General features: G+C 35.5%; 1 protein-coding gene across 1 annotated transcript in view; it reads left to right on the top strand.

The window, feature by feature from the left end:
• Nucleotides 1–27,031, top strand: part of WDR70 (WD repeat domain 70) — a 130,124-nt gene that overhangs the window by 69,681 nt on the left and 33,412 nt on the right. Inside the window, exons 10-11 of the mRNA XM_032675240.1 lie at nt 1,379–1,553; nt 21,462–21,561. Coding sequence (XP_032531131.1) covers nt 1,379–1,553; nt 21,462–21,561 — 275 coding nt within the window. The remainder of the gene's footprint in view (nt 1–1,378; nt 1,554–21,461; nt 21,562–27,031) is intronic.

Genomic DNA, 27,031 nt, shown 5'->3' with positions numbered 1-27,031 from the left:
GATGTCTTATGGTAGGGCTCCAAGTAGAATGATTAACGGATGCCTTACAGATACAAGATTTGAAGACTTTTAAAACTGAAACTAACCTTGTCTTTATTATGGACAACTGGATTCATTCTAACTTATTTACTGATTTCTCATTACTGTCATTAAATGTGCAATTAAATGTAACTTCTATGAGCTCTTTCCAGCTCATTTTCTTGTCTGTTTTATTCTAGAGTTATATAAACTCTAGAGCTGTGAGCTCTGTGGCCTGTCTGGTCTTGTAGCTCTGATGGAAGTTCCTAATGTTATGCTGTGGTGTCTTGTCTCAGTCTGGAGAAATGGCAGCCTTTGCTAGAGTTGTATTTGCTTTGCTAGAGACCAGTGAATTATGTGCTGTTGGATCATAGGCAATGTTTGTATAGTCTAAACAAATGAGGTTGTCTTGAGAGCTTTGAGTTTTTTTCTTTCTAAATAAATGATCTTCCTTCCTTTGCCAAATCCTGAAACTCTTCTCTGCATTAGATGCCAGAAGAGTTTTGAATTTTTATCTGGAAAGACCTCAACATATTAAATGGACAGAAAACATTTGTATCTGAGACAATTTAAAGGGTCCACCTGTATCTCAGAGTTTTAGTTCTCTCTCATTTGGATGTTTTTGTGTATCTAAGGAACAGTGAATATCCAGGCAGATACTCTTTTTCCATTAAAACCAGAAAGGATGTATTTATTTTGCTAATAATGTGGGAAAAACTTAACTTGAAAAAATAATATTACATAAATTAGTCTTGGTAAAGTATTTGAAGAACACTTTTATAATAGAACGCTAAGACTTTCAGGATTAGTGGAAGAGAACTATAATAAATAATATTGCAATTAATGTTCAAAATGCCTTTTAAAAAAAAATCTGAAGAATAAGCGATCAGTTAAAAGGAGAATTTTCAGTTGTTGTCAAGTGAGAATAATAAAGAAAATCTGTTCCATTAATGCATTTGTTCCTGTTTCCTGAAGTATTTGTTCTTTGCAAAGGACTGAATACTTTCGTCTTCTTGATTTCCAGTGACAGTGGAGACTATGTAGTACCTGTGTATTAACCATTTGTTATCTTTCCAATTGTAAATAAGTTATGTATTTACATGAAATTTTGGGGAAAACTGTTTTAGTTTTTTTGAATGTTTATTTTTAACCTTCAGACTCATTTTAGTGAATATGATGTTTCTTACTTGGAAAATTGTCATCATATATTAAATGCTTTTTTGCCATTATAACTTAATTGAAACAATGTTATTATATACCATCTATGCTGGAAAATGGGTTTGGTTATGTCACAAAAAGAGTTATTTCGTGTGTATCAACTTCATCTAAACCAACTGTTTATTTAAACTCTTTTTTCCAGAACTGTGAGGACATGGGATGTTAACAATGAAAAAAAGCACAAAAGTGTATTTAAGCCTCGATCAGCTCAAGGGAAACGGGTGATTCCTACAACTTGCACATACAGCAGAGATGGTAAACTTATTGCAGCTGGCTGTCAAGATGGCTCTATCCAGATCTGGGATAGGAATATGAGTGTAAGTCAAGTATTTGACTTATATGCTTCTAATATATCAGGTGCTAAATGCTGAAGCTGATAAAATCAATTCTGGTAATTTATCTTTTATTTTATTTCCCCTGCTCTCCTTCCCCCTCTGCCCTGAAAACTAAATAACTCATAGGCATAACTTAATATTGTTTCTGCCTTTCTACAACTGATCATTCAGTGTGCTGCTGCCATTCAGTTTAAAACACTGAGAAAACTCCTGACAGTCTGTTTGAAAAAAAAAAAAGTTTGGCCAGATACCTGTATTTAGAATATTATTCATTTAAGGTGCAGTGTGTGTGAGAAAAGCTTTAATTACTTGTTGATTATTACGTAATTTATTTGAGATATTGAATACATTAAGCAGTAACTCTTAAAACTTTATACTGAAATCAGTAATTAATCCATATAGAAGAGGAGAATAGCATCTAAGCAGGTGAGGATAAGGCCAGTGCTGCACATTAAATGGCAAATATTTTCATATTGTCCAATGTGTAAAAATTAACATTGAGGCAAATTTGAACAATTCATGTAAATGCATGAAAATGACTCAGAAACAGTCAGAATGGAAACTATTTCAAAATTATGAAATATTTCTGTTTATATTGAACTCAAATTTGAATTTTCAGTAGTTATGACTTCAAGTGATAAAGAACATATAGAATTCTTGCTACTACTTTATAATTTGAAGCTTAGAGCAATCAGTGCTCACTGTTGCTTTGTGTAGAATAGTTTACAAACCAGTCCAGTTCCAAGAGTTTAATTTTGCAATGTCAAGTGCAAATTCACCAGGCTAAGCTTTACTGCTTCCAAAATTAATCATCTTAGTAAATCCTCCATATCCTCTCTTTATGCCCATCTTACCCAAGGAAGTGAAAAGAGTGGGACAAGCATCAATAGTGTACATAGTATGAGAAAATGAGAATTGGGTCAGTTTTTTAGAGATTAGAGAGGAAATGGGGCGGGAAGGGCAGGATCCTTTGAATGAAACTGACATCATAAATCTCTGAAGGCTGTACAATTCCAGTAGGATGACTTGGGGGAAGTAATACTGAACCAGTACAGGTTATGCTAGTCTGTTCAACATCATCTTTCAAAACATTTGATTTTAAAAGGGAAAATAGACAATTTAGGGAGCTTTTCATGAAGATTGAAAAAGGTCTGTTGCTGGAGGCAGGAGGAAATGTATAGATTTAAAAGGAAAAGAAAGTCTGTTGATCATTCTCAAAGTACAGCCTGTATTTTGGGATTGTCATCTATTTTTATTTCTGTTTTTATTTCCAGTATAAACCCAGTAAAACTTCCTAATGGCATGAAGCTTGAGAATTCATCCTAAGTGTAAACTTGTTCTAACAGAATAATAAATTTTTCAGAGACTGGCTTTCATCACCTGTGTATGTTGTTTATTTTAACATATACAGTATTGAAATATTAAGCTTTCTGGTGTAGTTTTAACAATAGTGCTCTTGGTAGTCTGCTTTTTCATGTGCTTTTCCTTTTGAACTTTTCTGTGGCTGTAAGATGACATATTGCAATACTGATTGAGTGCAGTTTAAGGTGATTATGAGTAATTTAAAGATATATCCTGTGTGTCTTATGCACCAGTGGGTGACCCTTGTATAGCAATGAAAGACTGAAGTGATTTCCTAGTGGAAATTAAGTTGGTGGTGTCCTTGGGTTTGAATTTTTAAAGTCTGAAGAATTTTTGTCTTTGCCTTTGTTGGTATCATTAAGAAATGTGCAAGATTTTTGGGTAAAGGAGCAGTGTAAATTGGATTTTTAGTGGTATTGTTATCTAAACCTGCTGGTGTTCTCTGGGAATCCCTGTGTATAGCTAAAATCAGGTGTTCCAAAAGTCATCTTGATCAAATAGTTAGGAAAAGCCTTCATCTTATGCTTGGGAATGGGGAAGGGATAAGAAAAAATTTTTCAAAAGGAACATGTGTTCAACATAACAATTAAAAAGAAGAGGATGAGACTGACTCCTGCAGTGGAATGATGAAGACACTTACTGGCCTGACAGGATACAGAGATGCTTGCAAAGGCAAATAAGAAAATGTTGTCATTACAAACTGGTGCAGTTCTGGGGCTACGAAATGGTATGTGACACAGGAAAAAAGGTAAAGCTGTGGAGGATTGAGATGTGAGGGGTAAGCTGCCTGAAGAAATACGTAGTAGAAGTATTAGCTTCTGATTTTTGAACAGGAGGTTTTTAATTCCCTTTCAGCAAATCTCGTTTGGCTTAGTTGAAACAAGTGTAGAGCCATATATACAGGCTTTGCTGTGCTGCAGTGCAACTGTGTTTCAAGTCAGAATTACAAGAACATTAGTGTTTAGCTTGAGAAGGCTCTATTGAGCCCTTAACGAAAATCACTGGTGGGTGTCTGAAAACAAAATAGTTGCTATATTTTCTTATATTTGATCAGTTAGGAATGATTCTGTCATCATTGTTTTAGACTATGGGTTTGGTCCGTATGCAGCAGGAAGAAGGAAAGATTCAGGAAGATGTTTAAAGCTGTAGCTTATTTGACCATACTGTCATGACAGGGTTGACCCAATAAAGACCTGTTGTGACTGACTGAATTTGGTTTTGCCTTTATGCAAAAATATAAATGACATTCTACCCTGATCTTGGGTGCCTGTCCCACTGTTCCTGCATGTGACAGTAACACAACAAACTAAATGTGGGAAGATTGTCTGTCGAGATATTATGGCTCACATGACATACACATCCATAGTGCCTGTTATCCTGGTGTCTGTAAAGGTTTTTAGATGCACTTATTTTTGAGTGGAGTACAAACTGCTGTCAAACACAGAGCCCACTTCAAAAAGAGGGAAGTTTCTCTTTTCTTCACTGAAAATGTAAAGCCCCTGCTTTCCCGCAGGAGAAGGCTTGTGAATGCAGCACAGAATCACAGAGTGGATGAGGTTGGAAGGGACCACAGTGGGTCATCTGGTCCAATCTCCCTGCTCAAGCGCAGTCATCGCAGAGCACATTGCACAGGATTGCATCCAGATGGTTTTTGAATATTTCCAGTGAGGGAAACTCCACAACCTCTCTGGGCAACCTGTTCCAGTGCCCAGTCACCCACACAGTAAAGAAATTCTTCCTTATGTTAAGGTGGAACTTCCTGTGCATCAGCTTCTGCCCATTGCCTCTTCTTACATTGAAGTGCCAAGCAGCAGTTCCAAGAGCAGAAGTGAATACCCCAATAAGAAAGAGAGTATGATGATGCCCTTTCCTCGAGCAAAAGGGGTGCTCATTAGAGGCAGGCACAGTGGTGCAGTGCTGGTGGGAAGCCACCACAATACTACTTTACGAGGTGACAGAAGCCATCTGATGAAGCTCCCACAAATCTCCCTTGCCACTGTAGTCAGAGTTTCTGATGCTGGTATAGATTTGTTATTCTCTCTTTCATGCATTACTTGCTACACCTGACTACAGGAATCCTACCGATGTGTTTATCAAAGGCAAACAAATTAAAAATTAACCTGTTGTGTGGTGGCATCCCCATCCCCACAGTCACATCACTTGTGTTGTACACTGCTCTACAGTGTAGAACTTGGTCTAGAATGGTGTAATTAAATAATTTTTGATTTTTTTATTATTATTATTTAGAGAAAGACAAGGTATTTTCTACAACATGTTTTATCAGTCCTGCTGAAGTCAAAGTAGCTGGTTTTTGTGAGTTAATTTCATTGGTTAGTTTTTTTTTTTCCAAGTCACTTTAGAGCCATCTCAGTATCTGCTTTTTTTTCTTAAATTATGTTGTTGTGTGTAGGAAGTGATTTTGGTGTGTGATCATTTCACTTCTTTAGTTCTGACTAGTAATGCACACCATGAATGTTTCATTCAGTTTTCTACTTCTACTGTTTTTTTGGTGTGATTCCAAATCTCCCAGCTGTATGTAGTGAGAGTAAAAACACTTTTGGAACTTTTGGAGGAAGATTTTTTTTCTTCTTCATGACACTGACACTGGTAACTTGTTAATGCTGAAGTTAGCCAAATGCATTCGTGCTCTGCCTTGCCTTTCTCCAAACTTCCCCAGCAGGATCATGATCCATTATAATTACCTGCCTCAGAGGATTTTTTTCTTTTGTCATAAATCTGTGTTATTTTCTCACGTGTGTTATTTTGTCAGTGTATGTTTTTTCTTTAAGGTTCATGTACATGTGCATTTACAGTGCACATTAGCAGAACGATCTGTCAGTGTGTTTGAAATATTATGAACACTGTCAACTTGGCTTAAAATAACAGCTTCAAAGGACATAAAAAATAACTTCCTTCAAACTTTGAATGAATAGTGGAAACAATAGTGTGAAATAGTCAATCATAACACAACACATTAGAACTCTCTGAATTTAAATGTTCTGAGATGTGGAGAAAAGTGTCTGGCAAAGATGGAGAGTTGAAGAGCATTAGTGGTCAAAATAAGACAGGATCTTGAAAATTATTGATTCACAGGGCAATGCAGTAAAACCATGAGGTTTACCTGCAGTTCACATAGGTTCAAATTCCTCATCTTGCCTGTGCTTGCCCACTCAGAGCTTTTTACAAGCCGGTAGTAATACATACTTCTGAACAAACTGATCCATGGGGCCAGTCTTTAGTATCAAGAGTGCAGGGTGTCCTGCAATCAGTGAACCTCTGTGTGCCTGGTTTTCCTGTCTAGGAGTGGGAATATCTCATTCATAGAGATATGGAAAGAGTGGAGTTATTTTTGAAGTTAAAATCTATTAAAATCTCTTCAATGAACAGAGAAGCTCCCCTCATTTTCCACAATAAGGATAAGCAATTTCCAACAGGAAAGAATCGGGATGTTTTCCAGTGGTTACAAACAGGTTTTTTTTGAGTTAGCCTTTCTTGATCTTTCAAACCAGCTGATGAAACTACCTGTTGTGTGAATTTTTAACTTTTCCTGAGTGCATTCAGCACAGGATTGCATAAACAGCTTCTCTGTATATGGCAGCCTGGATCATGTTGCTCAGTTTAATACATTGCATATTTTATGGTATATCATTCCAGCTGTAATATAAAAATATCACATAAGGATGTTGGGGGGGCAGGGTTTGTAAGAAGTGGTCATGCCTTCTAAATTTAAATGCCTTTAGGAAACCAGGTTGTACACCCAAAATATTGTCAGGTGTTTTTTTTTTTTTTTCTAGTATTAAATTTGGTTAGAAACTTTGAGTAGTTTTTATCAGCATTTAGCTATCTAATGCTGCAATACTAGTAGTAAAGACTTAGTTTTGATAGATAAATCTGTGATAGGTTTAACTTCTTACATAGTGCAAATCTGAACAGAAAAGATGCAATGTTTTATGATTTTCAACATAATTCTCATTAAGCAAATTGATTCACTGCTCATGGAAAGATTTTTATAGCTACTGATTAACTTTTATTTTTTTACTTTCTTGTTTCATAGAAGACTTAGTGGCATGTTTAACTCCATTCTTCAGCTATTTCCTGCTCAAAAGTGAGCATCTGCTACACTATTGCTGAATTACTGCTTTGCTAGCATTTTCTTTTTTCCTGGTTTTAAAATCTTACTCTGATTTTAAATTGCTAGAGTAATTTATGTATTTTGATCAGTTTAAATTACTTAGCTAAAGCTCAAAGTGATTTTACAGAACTTAAAATGCACAGTAATATTGAAATTCAACACTATAATAATATCCTGCCCACATGAATATTCCCAAAAGTGATGCGATCAAGTGGTAATCCAAATAACCTGTTTTCCACAAGCCCTTAATCCACCCTATCCTCAAAATATAAGGGGAAGAAAAGTGGGATGTCGCAGCATGCACTGAAGTTAAGCAGATCTAAGCTCTGTACATTTTAATTACAAATACTCACGTTAAAAGTATTTTCCAAATAATTGCATGATTTATAGGTGTAAGATAAATACATTTCTATATTTAGTGATTGTTTGCTTTGAAAGGGTTTCTGTAAGCCTTAGTTTTGTGGTGTGCAGTTGAAAGTTTTAAGGTAGAGTTTTCAGAGACGAAAAGTTTCACAAGTACTGGAGCCATTTTGAAAGAATACTGTACAACTAAAGGCACAGATTTAGGTAATGAAAAATTATTATGTAAGATACTTTTCTTTTTTGAAATGGGAATCTAAGTCCGAGTCTTATTTGGAAATTTTTTTTGCAAACGTTATTTTGCTGTTCTTGATGGATTTTACATCTGATGCTGCCAAGAAGAGTAACAAAACTAGTAGTAAGATCTTGAAACTTGCTGTAAACATTTTCTCCATTAATTGGAAAGTCCTTTGAGGGGATTTATACTCATGCTTTGGGAAGATGAGATTGTTGGATCTTTGCACAGTTACAGGATGCTTTTTGCATAAGAAATAGCTCACATTAATAAATTGTTGATGTCTTGTGTCTGTCCAGTAGAAAGCTTTGCTGGTCTATACATGCCTTTTTAATTCCAGTTTCTACCAGTTCATTGTGTGTCTTTGACATCTTGTCGATCACAGCATTCCAGGATTGTGCTCGTTTCACACCAGCTAGATTTATTTTTTTTTTACAATGGGATACTCACTTGTCTATTTAGATTTTTTTTTTAATATAGAATTTAACATTTATATTGATATCTTCACAGCATTTAAAATATTCCAGTGAAATGTCAATATTTAATAGAAATAGTTTACATTGACTATTCTTGCATTCACTGAACATCACCATTATGGCTAAACAGCAGGCAAATCTTCCAGTTTCCCCCAAGTAAGTAACATGCTTCATGCTTTGAAGAGGGCAGTCTGGCTACATCTGGAAATTTCTTGTGTAAATACAAGATGAAGGATATCCAAATATACTATATTCCCCTTTCAAACTTAAGGTAAGTTTTCCATATCCATAATATTCCACCCTTTCATTCCGTATGTATATGTGCCAGACCCCTGTTCCAGAAACTGGAAATCACACACAAGCTTGCCAGCAGCAAATATTAACAGATTCATATATTATTCCTTTTTGTATACGTCTGGTTTAGCCAGTACATCACTATCTGTACCCTGAAGCTAGCCACAGTAAAGAATCTGACAATCAAATGCTAAGATAAAATGTGCCCTGCTGTATTTCTAAGTGCATTTCTCTCTTACGTAATAAACAGTTTATAGTTAAGAACTATCTAAATGTTTGCACTATCTAATATAGTGATGAAAGGCAATTCTAAATCTTGAAGTCTGTCACATCCCAGTGAAAATAGCTTAAAGGATTTTACTTTGGATTCATGTATAGTTAAAGGAAAAAGGCTTATCCTGCTAAGATTCTCTCTCTCTCTTTGGTTTATTGTTAAAAAAAATAAAAGTAGAACTTAACAGAAATCATTTCAAAATGACAATTTGAGAAGAAAAGAGTAGGCATTGTAGCAATGTGATTGGCTTTATTAATATTGTAGTGTTATTAATATTAATATAATATGAATAATGTTACAGAAATAGAAAGATTAAATAATGAAAAATAATAAAACAGAAATAGAAGAGCCTTCTTGAACTAGCTTTGTTGTTTTAGAGAAAATGTTCCTTTTTTGCAGAGGCAAAAAGTTGAAAGTACAGATACTACATTTTGTTCTAAGAAGAAGTGAGCTCCAGAGTGGTCTGGCTTATCAGAGAAATGGCTTTTAGATACCATAGTGTATGCATTGCTCAAGCAAGCTGAACGATTCAGTGGTCCAGAGCCTGATAGGGTTTGTAAATTATGAAAAGAATTTTGTGCTTGATAAATGTATTAGGAAGCTGGTTTTGTGTCAAAATATTTCTCATTGTGGTTCTTAGTTTGTCACTAGTTCTTCAAGCTTGTGAGGAGATGAACAGCAGGTTTATGCTGTGAATTTTGTAAAAGCAGTGAGAGGTATATTTCTGTACAGCTCTTGGTCATTAAGTTTGCTTTATTAGAAAAGGCTAAAGCTCCCCTATTTTAAAATACTTAACAAAAGGAAAGCTGTTACATCTTGATCATGTGGATTAAGAACAAAAAAGGTAGGAAATGACTTCTGATCTGTGGAAATATATAGATTTGCAGAAGATAAGTTACAGTGAGGCATAGTTTTTGTATCTAACGTAAGGTTACATACATTTGACTCATAGGAAGTTTGATAAAGAACGACTTATTTCTACATAGAGAATGATTGTTTTATGGTTACTTCCATTAAAAGGTGCACGTTTGTGAGGATACAGCTTAAATAATTAGCCATAATACACTGCAGACTGTCTTCAATCCTAAAGAGCATCTCATAAGTCTAGTTAACTTTAATTAAAAATGTTTGCATGCCATTTCTAGAGAATTCATAAGAAGATTATAAACCAAGAAGTTATTTTTGTGTCTGTGATTAGCAATGAGAAGATGAACTGCACAGCTATACCACATCTTGGCAGCAGATACAGAACTAAACCGATCACATGAAACTAAAAGTATTTGTAATAATATTATATTTTTTATAAGATAGCTTCATTGAGCAGGATTCTTTCAGCTCTAGGTATAAATCTCATAATTAAAACCTGTTTGAATATAGGTGAGACTTTCTTTATAAGTAAATAAAACTTCTTCCAGTGCAAAATATTTTAAAATAAAGGGTTTTTTTTCATGATCTCCCTCTTTCCTAAAGTTTGTTTTCAACAGATGTTAGTGCTAAACAGTTAGCAGAGAGGGTGGTGAAATAGGTGGAGCATTGTCCAGCTGTGTTTTATTTAATGTGTGACTGAAGTGATACTATGCAGACTGAAATCAGATACACCCATGAAACAGCTGCCTTCCTTAAACGAAGTTCTAAATTTCTCATGAGATAGAGAGCTAGACTTGGAGTTGGATATGACTACCTATGTATTTCACACATTATGTGTAAATACATGTAAATGTGTCTAAGTATGCCCAGAGACTTACAGTGAAATTTTAGTTCAATAGAATTGCTGGATGTATGTCATCATTTTAAGCACTGGGAATTTAAAGAACTTAGATAATTCAACATATGTAATTTTCATTCAGATTAAGCAGTATGTATAGTTTTTAAAAATGCCTTTATGATTACTATTTCACTTTGTACCATTTATATGTATCAGTTCCAGATTTGGCTTGGGACTGTTTTGTGCTCAAAGCAGTCACCGGTAATCAGGACTAAAATTTAATTTATATTTAATGTCCCAAATTATAAATTACTGTGCTAGTTCACATACAAAAAGAGAGATGCTCTAAAAAAAAAAATCCAATTTGTGTTGTATAATCATGGAGTGTGTTGATTTTATGGACTCTTAAGAGGTCCTGATGAATGTAGCTGCTGTGATCAACATGTTCCCTGGTACAAGCATATAGATGGCACTGCATCGTAGTTCCCTACCCTTATTTTGTCCTCACCTTTATGCAGGTCTGTGGTCTCATTTGGAGGGCAGATTGAGCCCAAGACCTAGAAGCAAACTTCTTCCTGTTGAGGTCACCAGAGCGCACTGCCTTGACCTTTATAGATTCTGTTTCACCAGGGCTTGCAAGGGCAGAACTAGTACAGGTAGTGCATTCCTGCCCTGGTAACAGGAGGACTGGTTTATGTTCAAGACCACCTTGAAGAGCTTGAGTGATTTCTCAGAAGTAGAGATACCTGTTGCAGTCAGCAGAAAACATTGCATTGCCAGCCATTGGCTTGTCACTTGTCACAAATGTGAAAATGCCTGTTTGATTTCAATATTTGATATGTTGAAGTGTGGTGCCAAACTGGGTAAAAGTTGGCAGGGGTGTAGGAATGTTTTCTGTACTCCAGATAGGTCACTGTTGTTTCTTGGCTATTGCATTGAGGGAGGAGGGCAAGGCAGGGCTGCAATAGTGTGTGGTGCTGTCTGTCTATGTGTGTAAAACAAGCTTCAGTTTTGGTCTCCTTTGGAAACAAAGGTGGCTGAGTCCGCTGTCAAGTTGGTAAGAGGTTTATACTAACAAACAAAAGCAAGGTAATGTGCAAATTGAGTTGTTATTATATCCCCATCCCCCTTTTTTTTTTTTTGTCTTTTTTTTAAGTGATAGTTTACGGTATTTCCATACATGTTATGGAAAAAGAAGTGGTGTACTTGTTGGTTTTGAATTTTCTTTTCCTTTATGTGAGAAAATCACAGATGTTCTTGGGGATTAAGTGAATGATCTGTAATTACTATTATTGAATAACTATATATTTAAGTCATTGGTGAAATACAGCTGTTAAAGAAGACAAAATGAAGCAAAAGTGGACCCTAAAAGTAGAGAACTATTATCAAGGAAACAAAGAGGGAAAAGGTGTCAAAGTAGTAATACTGGCAGTGGGTTCTTGGTTTGATTTATTACAGCATGTTTTACAATGTGTGACAGAAAGGAGATGACACACTGTGATGCATATAACAACATTTTTCTTATCATGAATGGTTAAAGGCAGTTAGATCTTCCAGGGAAATTGAGAAGATATGGTATCCATGTAAGAAAATCAGGAACAGCTTTCATCGTGTTGAGTTTGTATTGCCGGCTGAACATTCACAAAGTGCTGTCGAGGTGAACTAAGATGCTCAGCAGAGAGAAAATGATGTACCTTTTTTCTTGGAAGGCAGTTTAATGGCTTGAAAATATTGGGAGTCATGGCTGTGTATAAGTTGTTTAAAAATACACTGTAGAGTGAGTAGTTCAATGACCAAGGCAGCAAGTAATGGTGAACAGTGAGAGAAACTGAAAGATAATCATGCACTGGAGGGAATAGTGAAGAGGGGAGCCAACATGTGGATGGTGTACGGGAGGTACTGGACCTCATAAAACAATGAAGAAAGGGAACAGCAAATAGACACTCTTTTCCCAAGGTTGATGACAGTAAGTACGGGGTATCCTCCCATATTGGATTTGTCAGGGATAAATCTATTGAGGCTCAGGGGAGAATTTAAGTTGGATTGACAAGGAATGAGGATGGAGGAGAAGACTGTGTTGGATGAAAAGGTCAGAGAGAGAGGGACTAAGAGAGAGGGAGAAACATAGAGCTGTTTAGTGTAAAGTGGATGATGCAAACGAGAGTTTGAGATAGGACTTTCACAAGCAGCATTTTGTATATCTCCCTATGCTCTGAAGATGCCACTGCTGATGGAGAAGAAATATGAAATTGCCAGGCATAAGTGTGAAATATTGTGCTAAAATGAAGCTGGAAGGCTAGAATGAGAAGATGGAAGGAATCCTTTTGTTGGAGGGAGAGGAATTACAGGGATGCTAATAGTGAAAGAGAATTGTAGTCAAGAGAGGTACTCCAGAGTATCATAAAAAATGGAAAAAGAGAAGAGGATTTTGAAGCAACATTAATAGTAAATGAGATGGCTAATTGCAGAATGAAAAATGCCATAATGATTCTGTTTTGTCAGAGACAAATTTTTAGGGAAATACCGCAGCCTGTTTGAAGGAGTCTTAGCTATGGATTAGGACATTTTTACATTACCATAGTTTTAATAGTCAACTTGTTATTTATATTAAATTAGACAGTAAGGATCAATCAATTTAAGCATCTTAATTTCAAACAAAAAGTTACATCCTCTCATATTGAAATAGTAATTTGGTTTTATAAAACTAATTTTAAAAGTGACACATATTAGAAATTCATTCAGAAAATTTTTCACTGTAGAACAGGAAGCAACTTTTTCTCTTAAAGATATTACAAGGTTTTTCGCTCTACCTAATGCTTAGTTACTGGACTGCTACTCTGAAGGTGAGCTTGGAACACTCTGTTCAGTTAGTATAAACCACTTTCAGGAAACAATTGTTGAAATTTTGCTTCCACTTTGCTAATTTTTTGCTTACAAGTGTGTAGGGATTTTTATTTGTTTGCTTATTTAACTGGTCAATTATATAAAATTATTGTCAGAAAAAAACGCCATCAAAGAAGGAACTATGGAACTGAGATAAGAATGTTACTGGAAAGGAAAATGAAGTTTACTTAAGTTATCTTTTTAAAATTTTTTTTCCCAACCAGCTTCTTACTTTTTCATTTTACTCATCTGTAACTCTGGGGCCTAATTCTGAAGTTGCTGAGCTCATCAGGTAAAATTCTGAATTAAAGGTAACTGAAATTGAGGGCATTTAGGAACTCTGCATCTTGCAGATTAATAGCAACATATCTTGTTTTATTAAAAAAATGTTTATCACGCACCATCCAGACATGTCCAGGAGACATATAAACAGAAGAAAGGGAGTTTCCTTCTCAAAGCCAGCTTCTCTCAACAACTTACTACAGTGAATGATGATGAATTTTTTTGTTTTCTAGTGACTTAAAAAAATAAATTCATAAATTCTTTGAAAGCCAATATATTATTAGTTCACGTATATTGAGCTAATAATCTCAGCAACTTCATGCAACATTATAAACCACTGAGGCTCAGAGTTAAGAATGCTGATTTTATCACTGAAATGCTTCATGTGGCAAAATACCATTTATCTCTTTAACTGAGGCTTTCTTCCGTCTTCATATTTCGATACGAATAAATAAAACAAAACCCATACTTAAAAAAAAATTATATAATTTTAATTAATATGCAGAGAAAATACGGCATGATGGTTTGCAGTACATTTTTATCAGAAAAATCAAATAATGTGAAGAAATAATAGTTTGCTATGTTACAAGAAATTTAGAGAAAACGACTGTACATTTCTTAGAGAAATACACCCATCTGCTTAGAATATACATATGCTAGCTACTGTTTTCAGAAAGCAAATGAATTTATTATACCACCGTCTTTGATAATTCACCTTTTTTGGCTCAAGTGTTACTGACCCAGGAATGTTAGCTTAATGTAAATTTCTGTATTTTCAGTTATATTTCACTCTCCTCACACTGTACCTCAACTACATCACAAAAATGGATCTTAAGCTTTGGGAGCACTGAAGACTGAAAGAATATGAGAAATTATATTGAACTATTGTGAGAATAACTTTGTTATAGTTGCCTTTTGAAGACATCTTAGTAGCTTCTTTATATTCTTTATATCTATATATATTTATTTACTTGTTTATTGCCAAGAGGAAAAAGGCTACTTCTAATTGTTATGAACCATCCAGTGGTGGCTTAAGTGAGTTTAAAGCAATACGTGGATTTCAGTGGGGTTCTAGTATATCTTAACTAAACTTTTAATGAAATAACATTGATCAGATTTGATTGTTTTCTGGAAAGCAAAGGAACCTTCAACAGCAGGGCAAGTCTAAGACTGACTAATTTATTTTTGTAGGAGGCAAAAGGAGTGATGGGCTTTTTTGTTGGTTTACAAAAGCCATATTTATGATAGTATAAAGGAAGAAAAATGTGAATTTACTAGGATAGCATGAGATGGATTTGATAAGTTATGAAAAGATACAGAAGAACGTTTCTTTTACATCCTTGTATGTTTTTCTCATGCAGTGTAAAAAATCCCCAAAGAAAGCCAACTGAATAGTTTCCAAAAGCTATTTTTATTAGTAATATTTATCATTTTTGTGGCCAAGATAGGTTGTTTTCTCAAATGCAGAGTTTGACTGTGCAGCCAAACATTCAGCTGGGGTTTCATTTTCAAACCATTAGGCAAATATTTAGCAATGCTGTTAAGAAGCCATCTTTCTAAAATGATTTCCTAAAATCTTTCTTGATGAATTAACTTGAACAAGAAGAAATTGTTTCTGTGGCCAGCAAATTCTTAGAAATTGAATATTCTAAGTGGTGAAGGAAGCATAGGCAGATAGGAAGGACGTTCTCATCACTCTGCAGTGGATCAGAGACATTTCTAAGGCCAACTTGCTTACTTCCTTGTTTTGCCTAAACCCGCGTATGGTCAAATGTCTTGGGTGTCTTACCACATCAATGTTTATATTATTTTTCTTCAATAGAAATCAAGTTTTTGTATCAATTGCAATTATCAAAACACTAAATAATTTTTGACTGTCAACACTGCTGTATGGCTTCTCTTCTAAGACTGCTGCTTTCTATAACAGCCCAGCATTTTCTGACTAGGCATTTCACACTGCTGTTTTTATTTTTATTCATGGTTGCATAATATAAAGCATGATTCATTGCAATGGACTGAATATTTTGTAAATTTTAAAAATAATTGTAGACCTTTTTTTTTTTTTGGTTATGTAGGTTTTTCATTGCAATATAGTGGCTAAAAAAACCTGCAGAATTTTTAAGAAAAACCGAGTCTTTTATGTGTTCAGTAATTGCAAATATCTAGGTAACGAAACATGTGACAGATTGTTGAAGGGTATTGAACCACTGCTGAGTGTGAGATAAAGAAATCCCAAAGACTTCCCACCCAGAAAAAGGCCTTAGTTGCAACAGATGAGAATATAATGGATGCACAAAGTTAAATACAATTGTCAGTCAGATGTCCTGGTTATGGCAAATAAAGTTATATTACTGTATTCATAATTGGTTAATTAGGATTGAGAGAAAGGAAGGAGTGTTTCACGTCTGCTAATGATACATGTAGATGTCACTGAGTTAGAAAATAACAGAGAAGAGCAAATCATGTAAGCGTGTAATCTTGTAAACACTGAAACCTCAGATTTCACAAGTTAATCTTGTTTTGCATCAGTATGCTCATTACTGAAACAGCATCCGTTTCTACACCACGGGAAGTGGTATCGAAGAGCTGTCACATAAATTGAAAGCCTGGGGATCATGTTTATGGAGACTTAAGGAAAGCATCTGATATAGTCTGCAAGTGCCTACTCAGGGAAAATATTGAGAAATTCCTGAATTCAGCTGACATACATAGATCTGATAATTTTTAAGTGATATACTAAACCCAGATAGTACACTTACATTTCTTTTCTGGATTATAATGGAGAGAAAAGCAAATATGCTTCCTTCAGTAGAGCTGGCTGAAGGGGGGATGGGGAAGTAGCCATTTGGAGAGTTTTAATTTGTTACCTGGGAACCTGTCCGTCTTGTCAGCAGTAATCACAGGTCTGAGATGTTGGCTGTCTCTGTTGGGATCACTTTCAACAAAGACCCAGACAGCTTTGCTCAGCTGTGACTAAAAAAGTTTTCTATTTTGTTTGTTTGATTTCTTTTTTACAGCTTTATATCTCATATGTTTGTCACCTTGAGACTGGCCTATGATAATATGTTATCTTAGAAAGCTTTTACATTTGCTAACAATTATAACTTTCACAGCTGAATATTGCAAGTGTCAGCCATTTTATTTTCCTGAAAGTATCTCAGGTGAAAAGACTTGTTTAAAACTCAAACACCGTACACAGCTTGGGACTTGCTTGTCTGGCATCTGTGCTGAGCTAGTTTGAAACTAGTGTAAATCCCAAGTTTCCAGCTCTCAAGGAGCCCTGGAAACATTTCTTGATGTGAAAGAGAGGAAACAGCTGGTGAGTGAGCCTCGGAGGCATCTCTAGAGATGAGCTTCCCTGTTCACATCACACCTTCTTTGTGCTGGAGCAAACTGAAGTAGATTGCACATTACTAGTGGCACACTCATTACTGGACAGAGTTCCTTTTACTGTAGACATGATTGTGGTTTTATGGTTGACTGTGTTCATACTAATAAATAAGTAAAATTTTGCGACGCATGTGTAATGCAGAGAAAGATTGATAAAGCAGTCTTTGTAGATCTCACTTTCCCCAAGGCCTGCCTTAATTTACTGCCTGTGCTTTTAAAAAATCTAGAAGATGTTAGGAATAAAAAGGAAGAAGAATTTCTTGGCTGGGACATTCAATGTTTTGTTAAAAGAAAAGCGGGGGGGGGCAGAGTGTGGGAAGCATTATAATCTTGGGAAAGTGTTGGCTTACTGTGAAATACTGTATCCCAGAAACAGTGTGGAAAGTTCAAAAATTTCATTAGTTTATCATATTGTTGTTTTTCTCATGAACATGGCTTGGATTTCTGAGGTGACCAAACTGAGTAGACCTAGTTGCTTTTCCTAGAATATGTTTTATTTAGGCTTTTTGAGCAGAAGAGCAGTTGTGTGATGCAGAGCTGTAACCACGTGTCTCTGTAGGCCACTCATTTGTGATAAACAGTTCATGTGCCATCTTCATGTCGCATATTCACTTCCTGTATGGGTCCTCCTCAATCCACCCAGATTTTTGTGCAAGGGATACTCATTACTGATGCTCTGGTCATGTACCTTTCCGCGTCACAACTCTTCCCTTCCCAATCTTTTCTCTGGCTTCCTTTTATCTTCTGCCTCTCTTCCTCTGTGAGGACTGCGGCAGTATTGCAAATCCTGACATGTATTTTTTTTTTTTTGATACATACAATTGTCCTTTCTCACATGTGCTTCGTGTTTTCTGCCTGTCATCTCATTTGCACACAAGTACAGTCAGCTGTAATTGCTTAACAAAAATATATGTGCTAATACAAAGCTAGGAAGAAAGTGCTTACATTGCTGAAGTTGTTAGCTAGAAAGCCTTTAAACAAGTTGCAGAAGATAGTGGTTTACTGCAGAACTTGCTGAAGTAACTAAACCTTTTAAAAATACTAAGGACTGATGAACTTATCAAACTTTGAAGTATGCTATTATGAAGTAACATGACTGTTACTTCATAATAGCAGGCACATCTGCAACAGAAGGAGAAGGATAATGAAGGAGATATGTAGGTACACTTTGCCCTAATTATCTTTTGTATCTCTATCTGATATTTCAGTGCTCTCGCCTTCTTGAATCAGACTTTTGAATTGTGTACATTAGTTCTGTTGTTTCATGTTTTTCCAGCAAAAAGCATTCTGATAACAATTTTTTTTGTAATGATTTGTTAGCAAGATTAGACATCTGTTAAAAATATTAAGAGATCAGAGGCCAAACACATTATTTTCTTTTAAAACTGCAATGAACGTTTGCCAGTATATGTAAAAACTTCTTGTTCAACCTTCTATCATTTTTAGAGCAACCTTCAATCATTTTAGAATATTTGATTTAGTATTACAATTCAGGGTTATATTCCTTTGCAGAATAATATATGGAGGGCAAGCTTGCAAGCTCAAAGTTAGGAAAACAATCGTTTTACTGGTGAACTGAGCAAATTTATTTTTAAAGACAAACAGAATTGCTGATGCAATCTTACTATCCCTTTCACGCAAGTCTTGTTTTACATGAAATCCTAAAGCACTGAAGCTGGATAGAGTTGGGCTAAATTAATTCTGTTGGTTTTGTTTTTGTGATAAGGGGGTACATAAGGTCAATCTTTGATATCTGTATGTTGCTGTTTTCCGTTTTCTATAGGACAGTTGAAAAAGGGTAAGAACCTGTTGAAGTACAGGTACTTCATTGAGACTGCTCCACAGTGGGTGACGGAGTCATAAAGTCATTTAGGTTAGAAAAGACCCTTAAGTTCTTCAAGTCCCACCATGAACCTTAACTCTGCCAAGTCCACCACTATGTCCCTAGGGGGCACATCTACATGTCTTTTAAATACCTCTAGGGGTGATGACTCAGCCACTTCCCTGGGCATCCTCTTCCAATGCTTGATCATCCTTTCAGTGAAGAATTTTTTCCTAATTTTCAATCTAAACCTTCCCTGACACAATTTAAGGTGAGTTGTTTAATTCCTGAAAGAGACAGTTTAGGTTTTATTAATGCATTCATAAATTCATTCTAAATAAAATCATTATCTTTGATCCTAGGAAAATAACAAAATTTCTGAAGTGGTATGTAATTTGCTTATCCATAGATGTTTGGGTTTTTACTTAATTAAACATAAAAGAAAAGGCATTAGTTGGACCCCAGATCTTTTCTGTTTTTTAATTTGTATCCAACACAAAACAAAAGAAAGTATTTCAGATTGATTAAGGATGAAGTTAAAGGAAAATATCCTACAAGCCTCACATTAAGTTGGACAGCAGAGTGAAAAAAATCATATTTTAATACAAGTATGTCAATGTGACATTGCCTGGAAGGGATGAGAATGTTGTGGAGCCCAAGTGATGTTCTTCCAATTCATTTGAACTAGCTTAATATCATAATATAATGTTTCTGGCATTTTTTAAAGTGTGATTATTAACCATTTATGATGCAAGTGTCCATGGTATTTCTTAGACAGAAAATATATAATTTTAATTGCTTGTTAATGTTTAACAAATACTATTTGGAGAAAATCTATTTTCTGATAGCCAATTCACACTTTATCCTTTGTGTGTTACAGCATATTGGAAACTTTTATGTAATTGGATGCATAAAGTATAATTTTTATTATTTATGAACACTCTCACCAAAGACATACAGTTGTAAACAGCACTCTGTTCATAGACTTACTCCAGGGTATGCAAAATTGGTTAGAAGTGACAGTAATTTCAAAACAATTACTAAGGCTAAACGTAAGCCATTATATTGTATCTCCAAAATACTGTAAGAAGCATGTACTTGGTATTTGAAGTCCTCACTTGTTTGATGAAGAGTCATTTGTGGAGGGAATGCCTCATGTGACTCCTCTCAATACTTGACTAAATCTGCACATCAAAATAAGATTGCAGTAGTTATTAATGTCATCACACGAATATTCTTTAGTGTTAGAACCAAATTTAGAACAAATATTCTAAACGATAAACAACATTAGCTGCTTTACTAGTTTGGTTCTTTTACTTGCAAATAGCCCATAAAAAAGAGCCCTAGTAAAGTGCGTGTCAAAAATCAGAAGATTCAGTAACTGAGTATTCCTGTGCAAGCTGAATTCAGCCTGTATGACTGCATTTTGTGGTCACATCCTCCCTTCATATTCTGTAGAACTATGTCTCTTTTAATGCATAGTTTGGATAGGAGTCACTGAGCAGCTGCTCAGTGTTTTGTCCTCTTACTGTTTAAGGTGGCGTTATAGGGCTGACTTTCTGCATGCTGTTCAAAACCCCCTCTGAAAATATACTCCTCTATGCATATTTTTCTGTTTTGCTCATCACTGCAATAAATAAAGGACTTTAAGGTCACTAATTTACCACCTTCTCCTCTGTATGTATTGAACCTTATCTTGCAGACAGGAAGATGAGATACAATTGTACTGGCAACCTGTAAGTCTTGAATGCTTAATTGTACAGCTATATGAATTAGTTTTTGGTTATGAAAAGAGGGTAAGTGAGGAGCATAGTTACCTATGTAACCAGGTGTAAGGAATCAACCTGTCACAAATTCCTTTGTCTCTCTTTCTTTCTTTTCCCTTTTCTTCCATTTTCCCTTCTTCTGTGTGAAAGATTTCTTGATATCTTAGCTGAGACCTTTGTTTTTGGTTGGAAAGTAGGCAAGCTTGATTTTACAAGAGTGTTAAGATTTAATTTTTAAATCCTTTTTAATAGAATTTTTAGGTATTTTACTAAATAATGACTTAATGAATAAGAATAAAACGTTAACCTGAAAGCAATTTCAACCTTTCTCTAGAATTATCAGCAAAATAGAAGTAATTAAAATAAAATATACATAATTCCCAAACTAGGATTTTATTGCAGCTAAATGGAACACAAATTTAAAAATATCTGAGCTTTGTTCTATTATGTAAGCCATTAAGTTTGTCAGGGATTAAATTTGGGAAAACTAAGTTCCTTCAGTTCCTTCTTTAAAGTCCTTTGGAAAGTATGTATATTGTATTTTGGTAGTTTTTGTAACTACAGGCCTGCTTAGGGGAGTGTTGAGAACTGTCTTCAAATGTATTTTTATCTTAACCAGGCATAACTACTTTTTGTTTGGTGCTGGTGGGAGCACTAAGTGTGTACCGTATAATTAAACCTATGAAAAAGTTAAATTTTGCATTCAAGGCCTTATTATGAGAGCCTATTCTGAAACATGCGTGATGTTTTTAAAAGGCTGTTGAAATTTAGCTTCTAAAAATGCAGAGGTTTCTGTTTAAATTTAGGAATAGCATCAGAGTACACAAAATGCTATAAAATATTTGTCCCACTTTGAAACATTTTGTTTGTAATGTCTATTTTGTAATGTTTTGTTTGTTTGACAAACAGGTACATACAAAGTTCCACTGCAGGCAAGCCCATGCTTCAGGCACTGACACTTCATGCTTGACGTTTTCCTATGATGGGACTGTCCTTGCCAGCCGAGGAGGTAGGTGATTGAAAGAACCCTGTGATATGTTGAATGTAAGACAGTTTTAACTTCGGTAAGTTGAAATTGTTCATTAAACAAACCATATAAATTGAGTCATTATTAAATGTAATTGCTTATGATGGAGATAAGGTAGTGAAATGAGACACTAGTGATTCAAACCTGAAGTATTTCATAATTTACTGCTTTTATTTGATATACCATACAGTACTGTGTTCCTGAATGTGCATTTTACAGCATTTAAGAAATATTTTAAGAGAGCTATGCTGATTATATTATGCAGTTCCTGATCTGTCTTCTTGTCTAGCATTAATAATATACCAAAAGGAAATTAATAGCTGAATTATAAATAAAATAAGTCCAGTGTTATTGCTTAGCTGTTTCTGGGAAGATTACTGTCTCTCTATAACTGTCTCTCTGTTCTGGATTTATTAATTCCTCATACAGCTTTCCTAGGCAGTGTCCTTTTCTGTCCTAATTGGAATTTTTATCTAATCTATATTAGAAACATCAAAAGTTTATGACTGGAATTGACTGGCTAAGATGTACTTGAATGGCAGAAAAATCTGAAATATCCACAGGACTGGGAAAAAGGTCTTGTGTTCTAAACTTCAGATGAATTTTTTATAAATGGGTCTTGGATAACAGAACAAGTCTTGAGAAGGCAAAGATGTATTTGAGGAATCATTCACTTCATTAGTTGTCTGTTGAAGACAACAACGTTTCATGCAGAGATTTGTCTACCCAGTATTTTGCAGGCAGGTGCAAGCATACCATCCAAGCTGTCTGGATGGAAACCAGCTGTAACCAGAAGCTCTGTGTATGCATTAGCATTGCCCCAAGGCCAAATAAACAGGCCTAGGGAGAGGCAGTATGCATTAATGTCGGCTGACATTGTGCCTAACATATGCATAGGACATCTGGTCAGTATGGGACATAGACAGAATGAGATTACATATACAGAGTACCAGGATAGAGGTATTCATAGATGGCAAAACCTGTGAAGCATGGGATGTGATTTCTAGCCAAGGGCTGTATCTTGCAATTGCTTTGAGTCCTCCCTGTCCCCCTGTCCCTGATGGCTAGAGTGGCACAAGTGCAATGCAACTGCTATTGGTACTGCCTCAGTGACTCTTTATCTTGCCGCATTTCAAAGATTCCAAACGTTATGTTTCCCAGAAAACATCTTTCAGAGTAAGCTGATGGTAGTCTTGTCCTTGATAGCCCTAGGCTTACCGTTATGTTTCCCAGAAAACATCTTTCAGAGTAAGCTGATGGTAGTCTTGTCCTTGATGGCCCTAGGCTTACCGACACTAATGGCACTTGGATTGTTTCCTAAATGTGGTTCAGGCTCCTCAATCCAGAGCTCTACTGCCACTCTACCCATCATGAATGGGTTCTAAGTGGTTGAGGTAAAAGCTCTCAACTTTGCTTGTCCTTACTGAACCACAAACCTTACTGTTTGTGAACCTTCTTCTGCTGGGAGCAGGTGAACTGTGTGTCTTTCTGTTCTGCACTAAGTAAAATGCTGCTTCTGTCTGCTAGTGGTGTTGTCCTCAAAAAAATTCACATAGAGTATGAGATTTAAGGATAAACCTCAGTGTGCTTTTAAATATAAGAGCAAACAAGGTTAATACTAATGTGAGAAGTATTCACTAGTGGTTGAAACATCCACTTATGTAAATTCTCTTCTGTTTCACATTTATGAATGTTGATCACATAAAATGACCTTTGCTTATTTTTATTGCATGTGGCACTTTTGGTTGCCTGCTCTTTCTCATCTGTCTCCATTTTTTGTGTCATGTTAAACAGACTTTCATTTACTTATGTTTTATCTATCACACTCTGCTCTAAGGTGTATAAAATGCTGATTGATTGTTTGCAGAATGTAGGACTGCAGAGAAATTTGGCCACTCAGTGTGGATAAAAGTGCTACTTTTGTCTAGCATATTCAAAAAAAAAAAAAAGAAAAAGCTCTGTGTGCACTGTGCTAGGGAATAAGGAGGATTCATACCTTATTTTGACTTGTTTGGTTAGGGCTTTAATATGAGTATTGCTTTGGATCTGTACCAATGAAAGCAGATGTGGATTTAGCATTCATAGATTAACACACCTGCCAAGTGCTGAGGATCAGAGAGGGATAGTTGTTTGGGGCATGGGAACTTTCATTGAAAGCCTGATGGGCTTTCCTGCATCTGATGTAGATTCTGTGTTGGATATGAGAGAGCTGAGGCATGGCTCAGCTGCAGGCACAAGGGAAAAGGAAAACCTAAGGAGCTGCTTATGAAAGTTTCCAGTCTTATTCTTGTTGGGTATTAGGTAGTAACTTGACAGAAACTTAAGAAAGTGATATTTTTGCATGCTTGAAACCATGAACAATCATGTTTGGAGAACATTTTCTTTGTTTAGCAGGGAAAAGGGTAAGCAGTAGGACTGAACTTGGGGACCTATTGTAAAAATATTGAATATAAAAAAACTTTTCTTGACTACTGATATGTCTGGGAGTTAGTTTTTGTCATAATATGAAACAATGACTTCCTTAATTCCATGAATCTCCATGACAGCTTTTAGTTTGGTGGTTCATCTGTTCTCTGTGTTACAGACACTGTGTGGACTCACTGTCATCTTAACCAGTAATTTATATAGGAAAAATAAATTCAATGCTGTTAGACCCAAGCAAAAAATATTAACATCAAAGCCATCAGATAGCTTATGTAGACATATGCTTTCATCTGAGCTCAAAAAAAAATGTTTTGGTGTTTCCTTTGGATATTTTTATTTGGTTTTGTTTCTGATTTGGATTTGTTTGGGTTTTTTTGTTTGTTTGTTTGTTTTAATATTTAATTGTATTTCTCTTTTCACAGCGTATTTGAGGAAAAATAAGATATTTCATTTTGCAGTTGGATTAAAAAGTAGAAACACCTTGAATACAGTTTCCTCAAGGATTACGCAGCAGCATGTATAGTGACTTTCTATTTTGTGTAGAGGAATAATATATTGCTCTTTATAGTAAATACAGACATTAGCATTTTAAAAATCAAATGGGTTTATGTCAAGTAATCTGAGCACTGTTCATTCCAACAATGCCAAAAATGCATTAATTAGCTTTAATATTTCAGTATTAACTATTTACAACACTTGGAGCTGAAATGGCTTTCTCAAAGTCTTCCAGTATCTTCCTCTTCCATATGTTTAGAGAAGATGCTGTACTTTAATATCTGACCAGGCTGGTATGGGTGGAGGTGATGGTGAGAGCTGTTGCAAATATACGTGCAGATGCCTTTGTTTGTGACTTCCGCCTTGAGACCTTTGACTGTGGTCCCAATGTTTGGTGCCTCCAAAGGTCATTCTTTAGTTGTTGCAGCTCCTCCTGTAGAACCAGTGCAGAATGCAGAAGCACATACCTTGTTCTGTAAGGTACCTCTCTTCACATAAGCCTTCACAGAAAGGCTCATAGTTTATAAACATATTCTGGTGCCCTCTCACACATACCCCTTCTTGTTATGCTGTGTATTTCCTATTCTTTTTTTAAATTCCCATTTCCTATGTTTCTTTGCTTTCCTCTGTGATCTCTGTGAACACCTTGTATCCTTGATTTGCTTTCAACGCAGAGCTTCCCCTTTTAGTGTTGCTGATTGTAAGCTTTTGAGTTTCTGGCAAGTTTTTTTTTCTTTTGTGCCCATTCGCATTCATGTACTTGTCTTCCTACTCATCATTTCCTGAAAAGAGAACTAAAAATCAGATAAAATCTTTCTAGTATCAGTGCGTTGGTCTTATTTTGACTAAAAGGCATTTGCTAAATACCTGTCTTGGCTCACCAAAGACTGTTTTTCTAGGACCTGATTGTTACCTCTTGATAAATCCAGTGCTCAATACCATTAGCATAATGGTGTCTGACCTGATTATGTCAGACTTGAGCCTGTTTATTGGTATCCTTTTTATTAAAATAGCAAAAAATAGAGTTTGAAATGCTACTAAAAAGACTATAAAAGCTTTAAGTAATCCTACCAGGCTTCAGACAAGTCTACCATCAAGAAAAAAATACTGAATGATCTCAGTAGACTATTTTGAATGCGTCATACTGAACTGCACAACTTCTGTTTATATGTTTTTGTTTAAGGATAACTAGGGTTTTTTCATTTATAAAGTAATTAAAAACAGAACAGTAGTGCTACAGCTCTAGTAAAGAAGCCTCTTAGGCATCAATAGTAGAATGCTACTGGAAAAAATCCTTAGTATTGAGGAAAGTTAATACTCCGTTATCTTTGTGACAGTGATTTCAACTCTAAACGCAAATTAGATTCAGTAATCAATCACATTTGCACACAGAAAATTTTCATTAGGAAAAGCAAATTAGGAACAGTGAATTTGGGCAAATTCTAAATGATGATAAGAGTTTCACAGCATTAGCCAAGTATTTCTACTAGCATTTCTCCCTTTCCAAATACTTAATTATCTGTTTCTGCACAGTTAAAGGCAGTGTTGACTTGAAAACAACCACAACTTTGAGTCCTGCTAGAGTCTTCTAATGTTTTTAACCAGCCCATTAGTTCTTCTAGTTAGCAGAAGAGCTATAGCTACTATGTCTGACTGCATCTCTCCTACTAAAGCCTGGGAGGACTACAGCTTGAAGATCATGTCAAGGCTCATTCCACTGGAAACAGAACAGCCTTGGTTGCTAGCCGTAGATCTGTCCCTATCCAGGAGATTTGCAAAATGGCCAAATGGTGTCCTTTGCATACATTTATAAAGTGCTGGTGCTTTAGATGTAACATCTCATTAATAAGTGTTTTTTTGTTGGGGGTGGGAGGGAGAAGGGAGGGCTTATTTTACAAGACCAAATGCTTTGAAATGCTTGGGATGGAGTCTACTGAGAAACAATAAGAAAACAGATATTACCAAAATAGGGACTCAACATTTTTCTCTGTTGTCATTTTTTAGCTTCTACTCTGCTCTAGACATCATTTGTTTAAGTTGTCCACTTTTTAAAAATATTTTGTAGTAAGGAGTTATCCTAGTCTTTAATATAAACATACATGATGTATGAGGCCACACATTACTGCTTTCCCTGTAAAGGGCACTGCTGGCCTTGATTTCTTTTGTTACAGCACGTTACTTTTTTAAAAAACATTTTATTTCCAAGGCCTCCTTTGAGCTCTTGAGCTTAAAGTCTATGAGTCCATAAAATACTTGTAGACAACCAAATTACTTCCCTGCAAGATTTGTGCTTTGGAAGGAAGCAGGTCTTGCCTTCTTTTCCTCCTAGGTTAGAAAGATTTTGTAACTTTTAGTCTAGAATCAATCTCTGGGTATTTTTACAGATAATTGTTGTTTTAGTGTCCTTCTTTTCACCCTTGAAAGTGCTGAGGCACTAATGTCAAATGCTAGGAGATGTCTAGGTGCTTCAAAGCTCAAAGTCTGTAGCTTGTCACACACGGGAAAGATGTATCTGAGAAGAATAATCAGTAGA

This window comes from Chiroxiphia lanceolata, chromosome Z (genome assembly GCF_009829145.1).
Source record: "Chiroxiphia lanceolata isolate bChiLan1 chromosome Z, bChiLan1.pri, whole genome shotgun sequence".
NCBI classification, from domain to species: Eukaryota; Metazoa; Chordata; class Aves; order Passeriformes; family Pipridae; genus Chiroxiphia; species Chiroxiphia lanceolata.
Note: the sequence above shows the minus strand (reverse complement) of the source record. Positions and strands in the feature narration are given on the sequence as shown.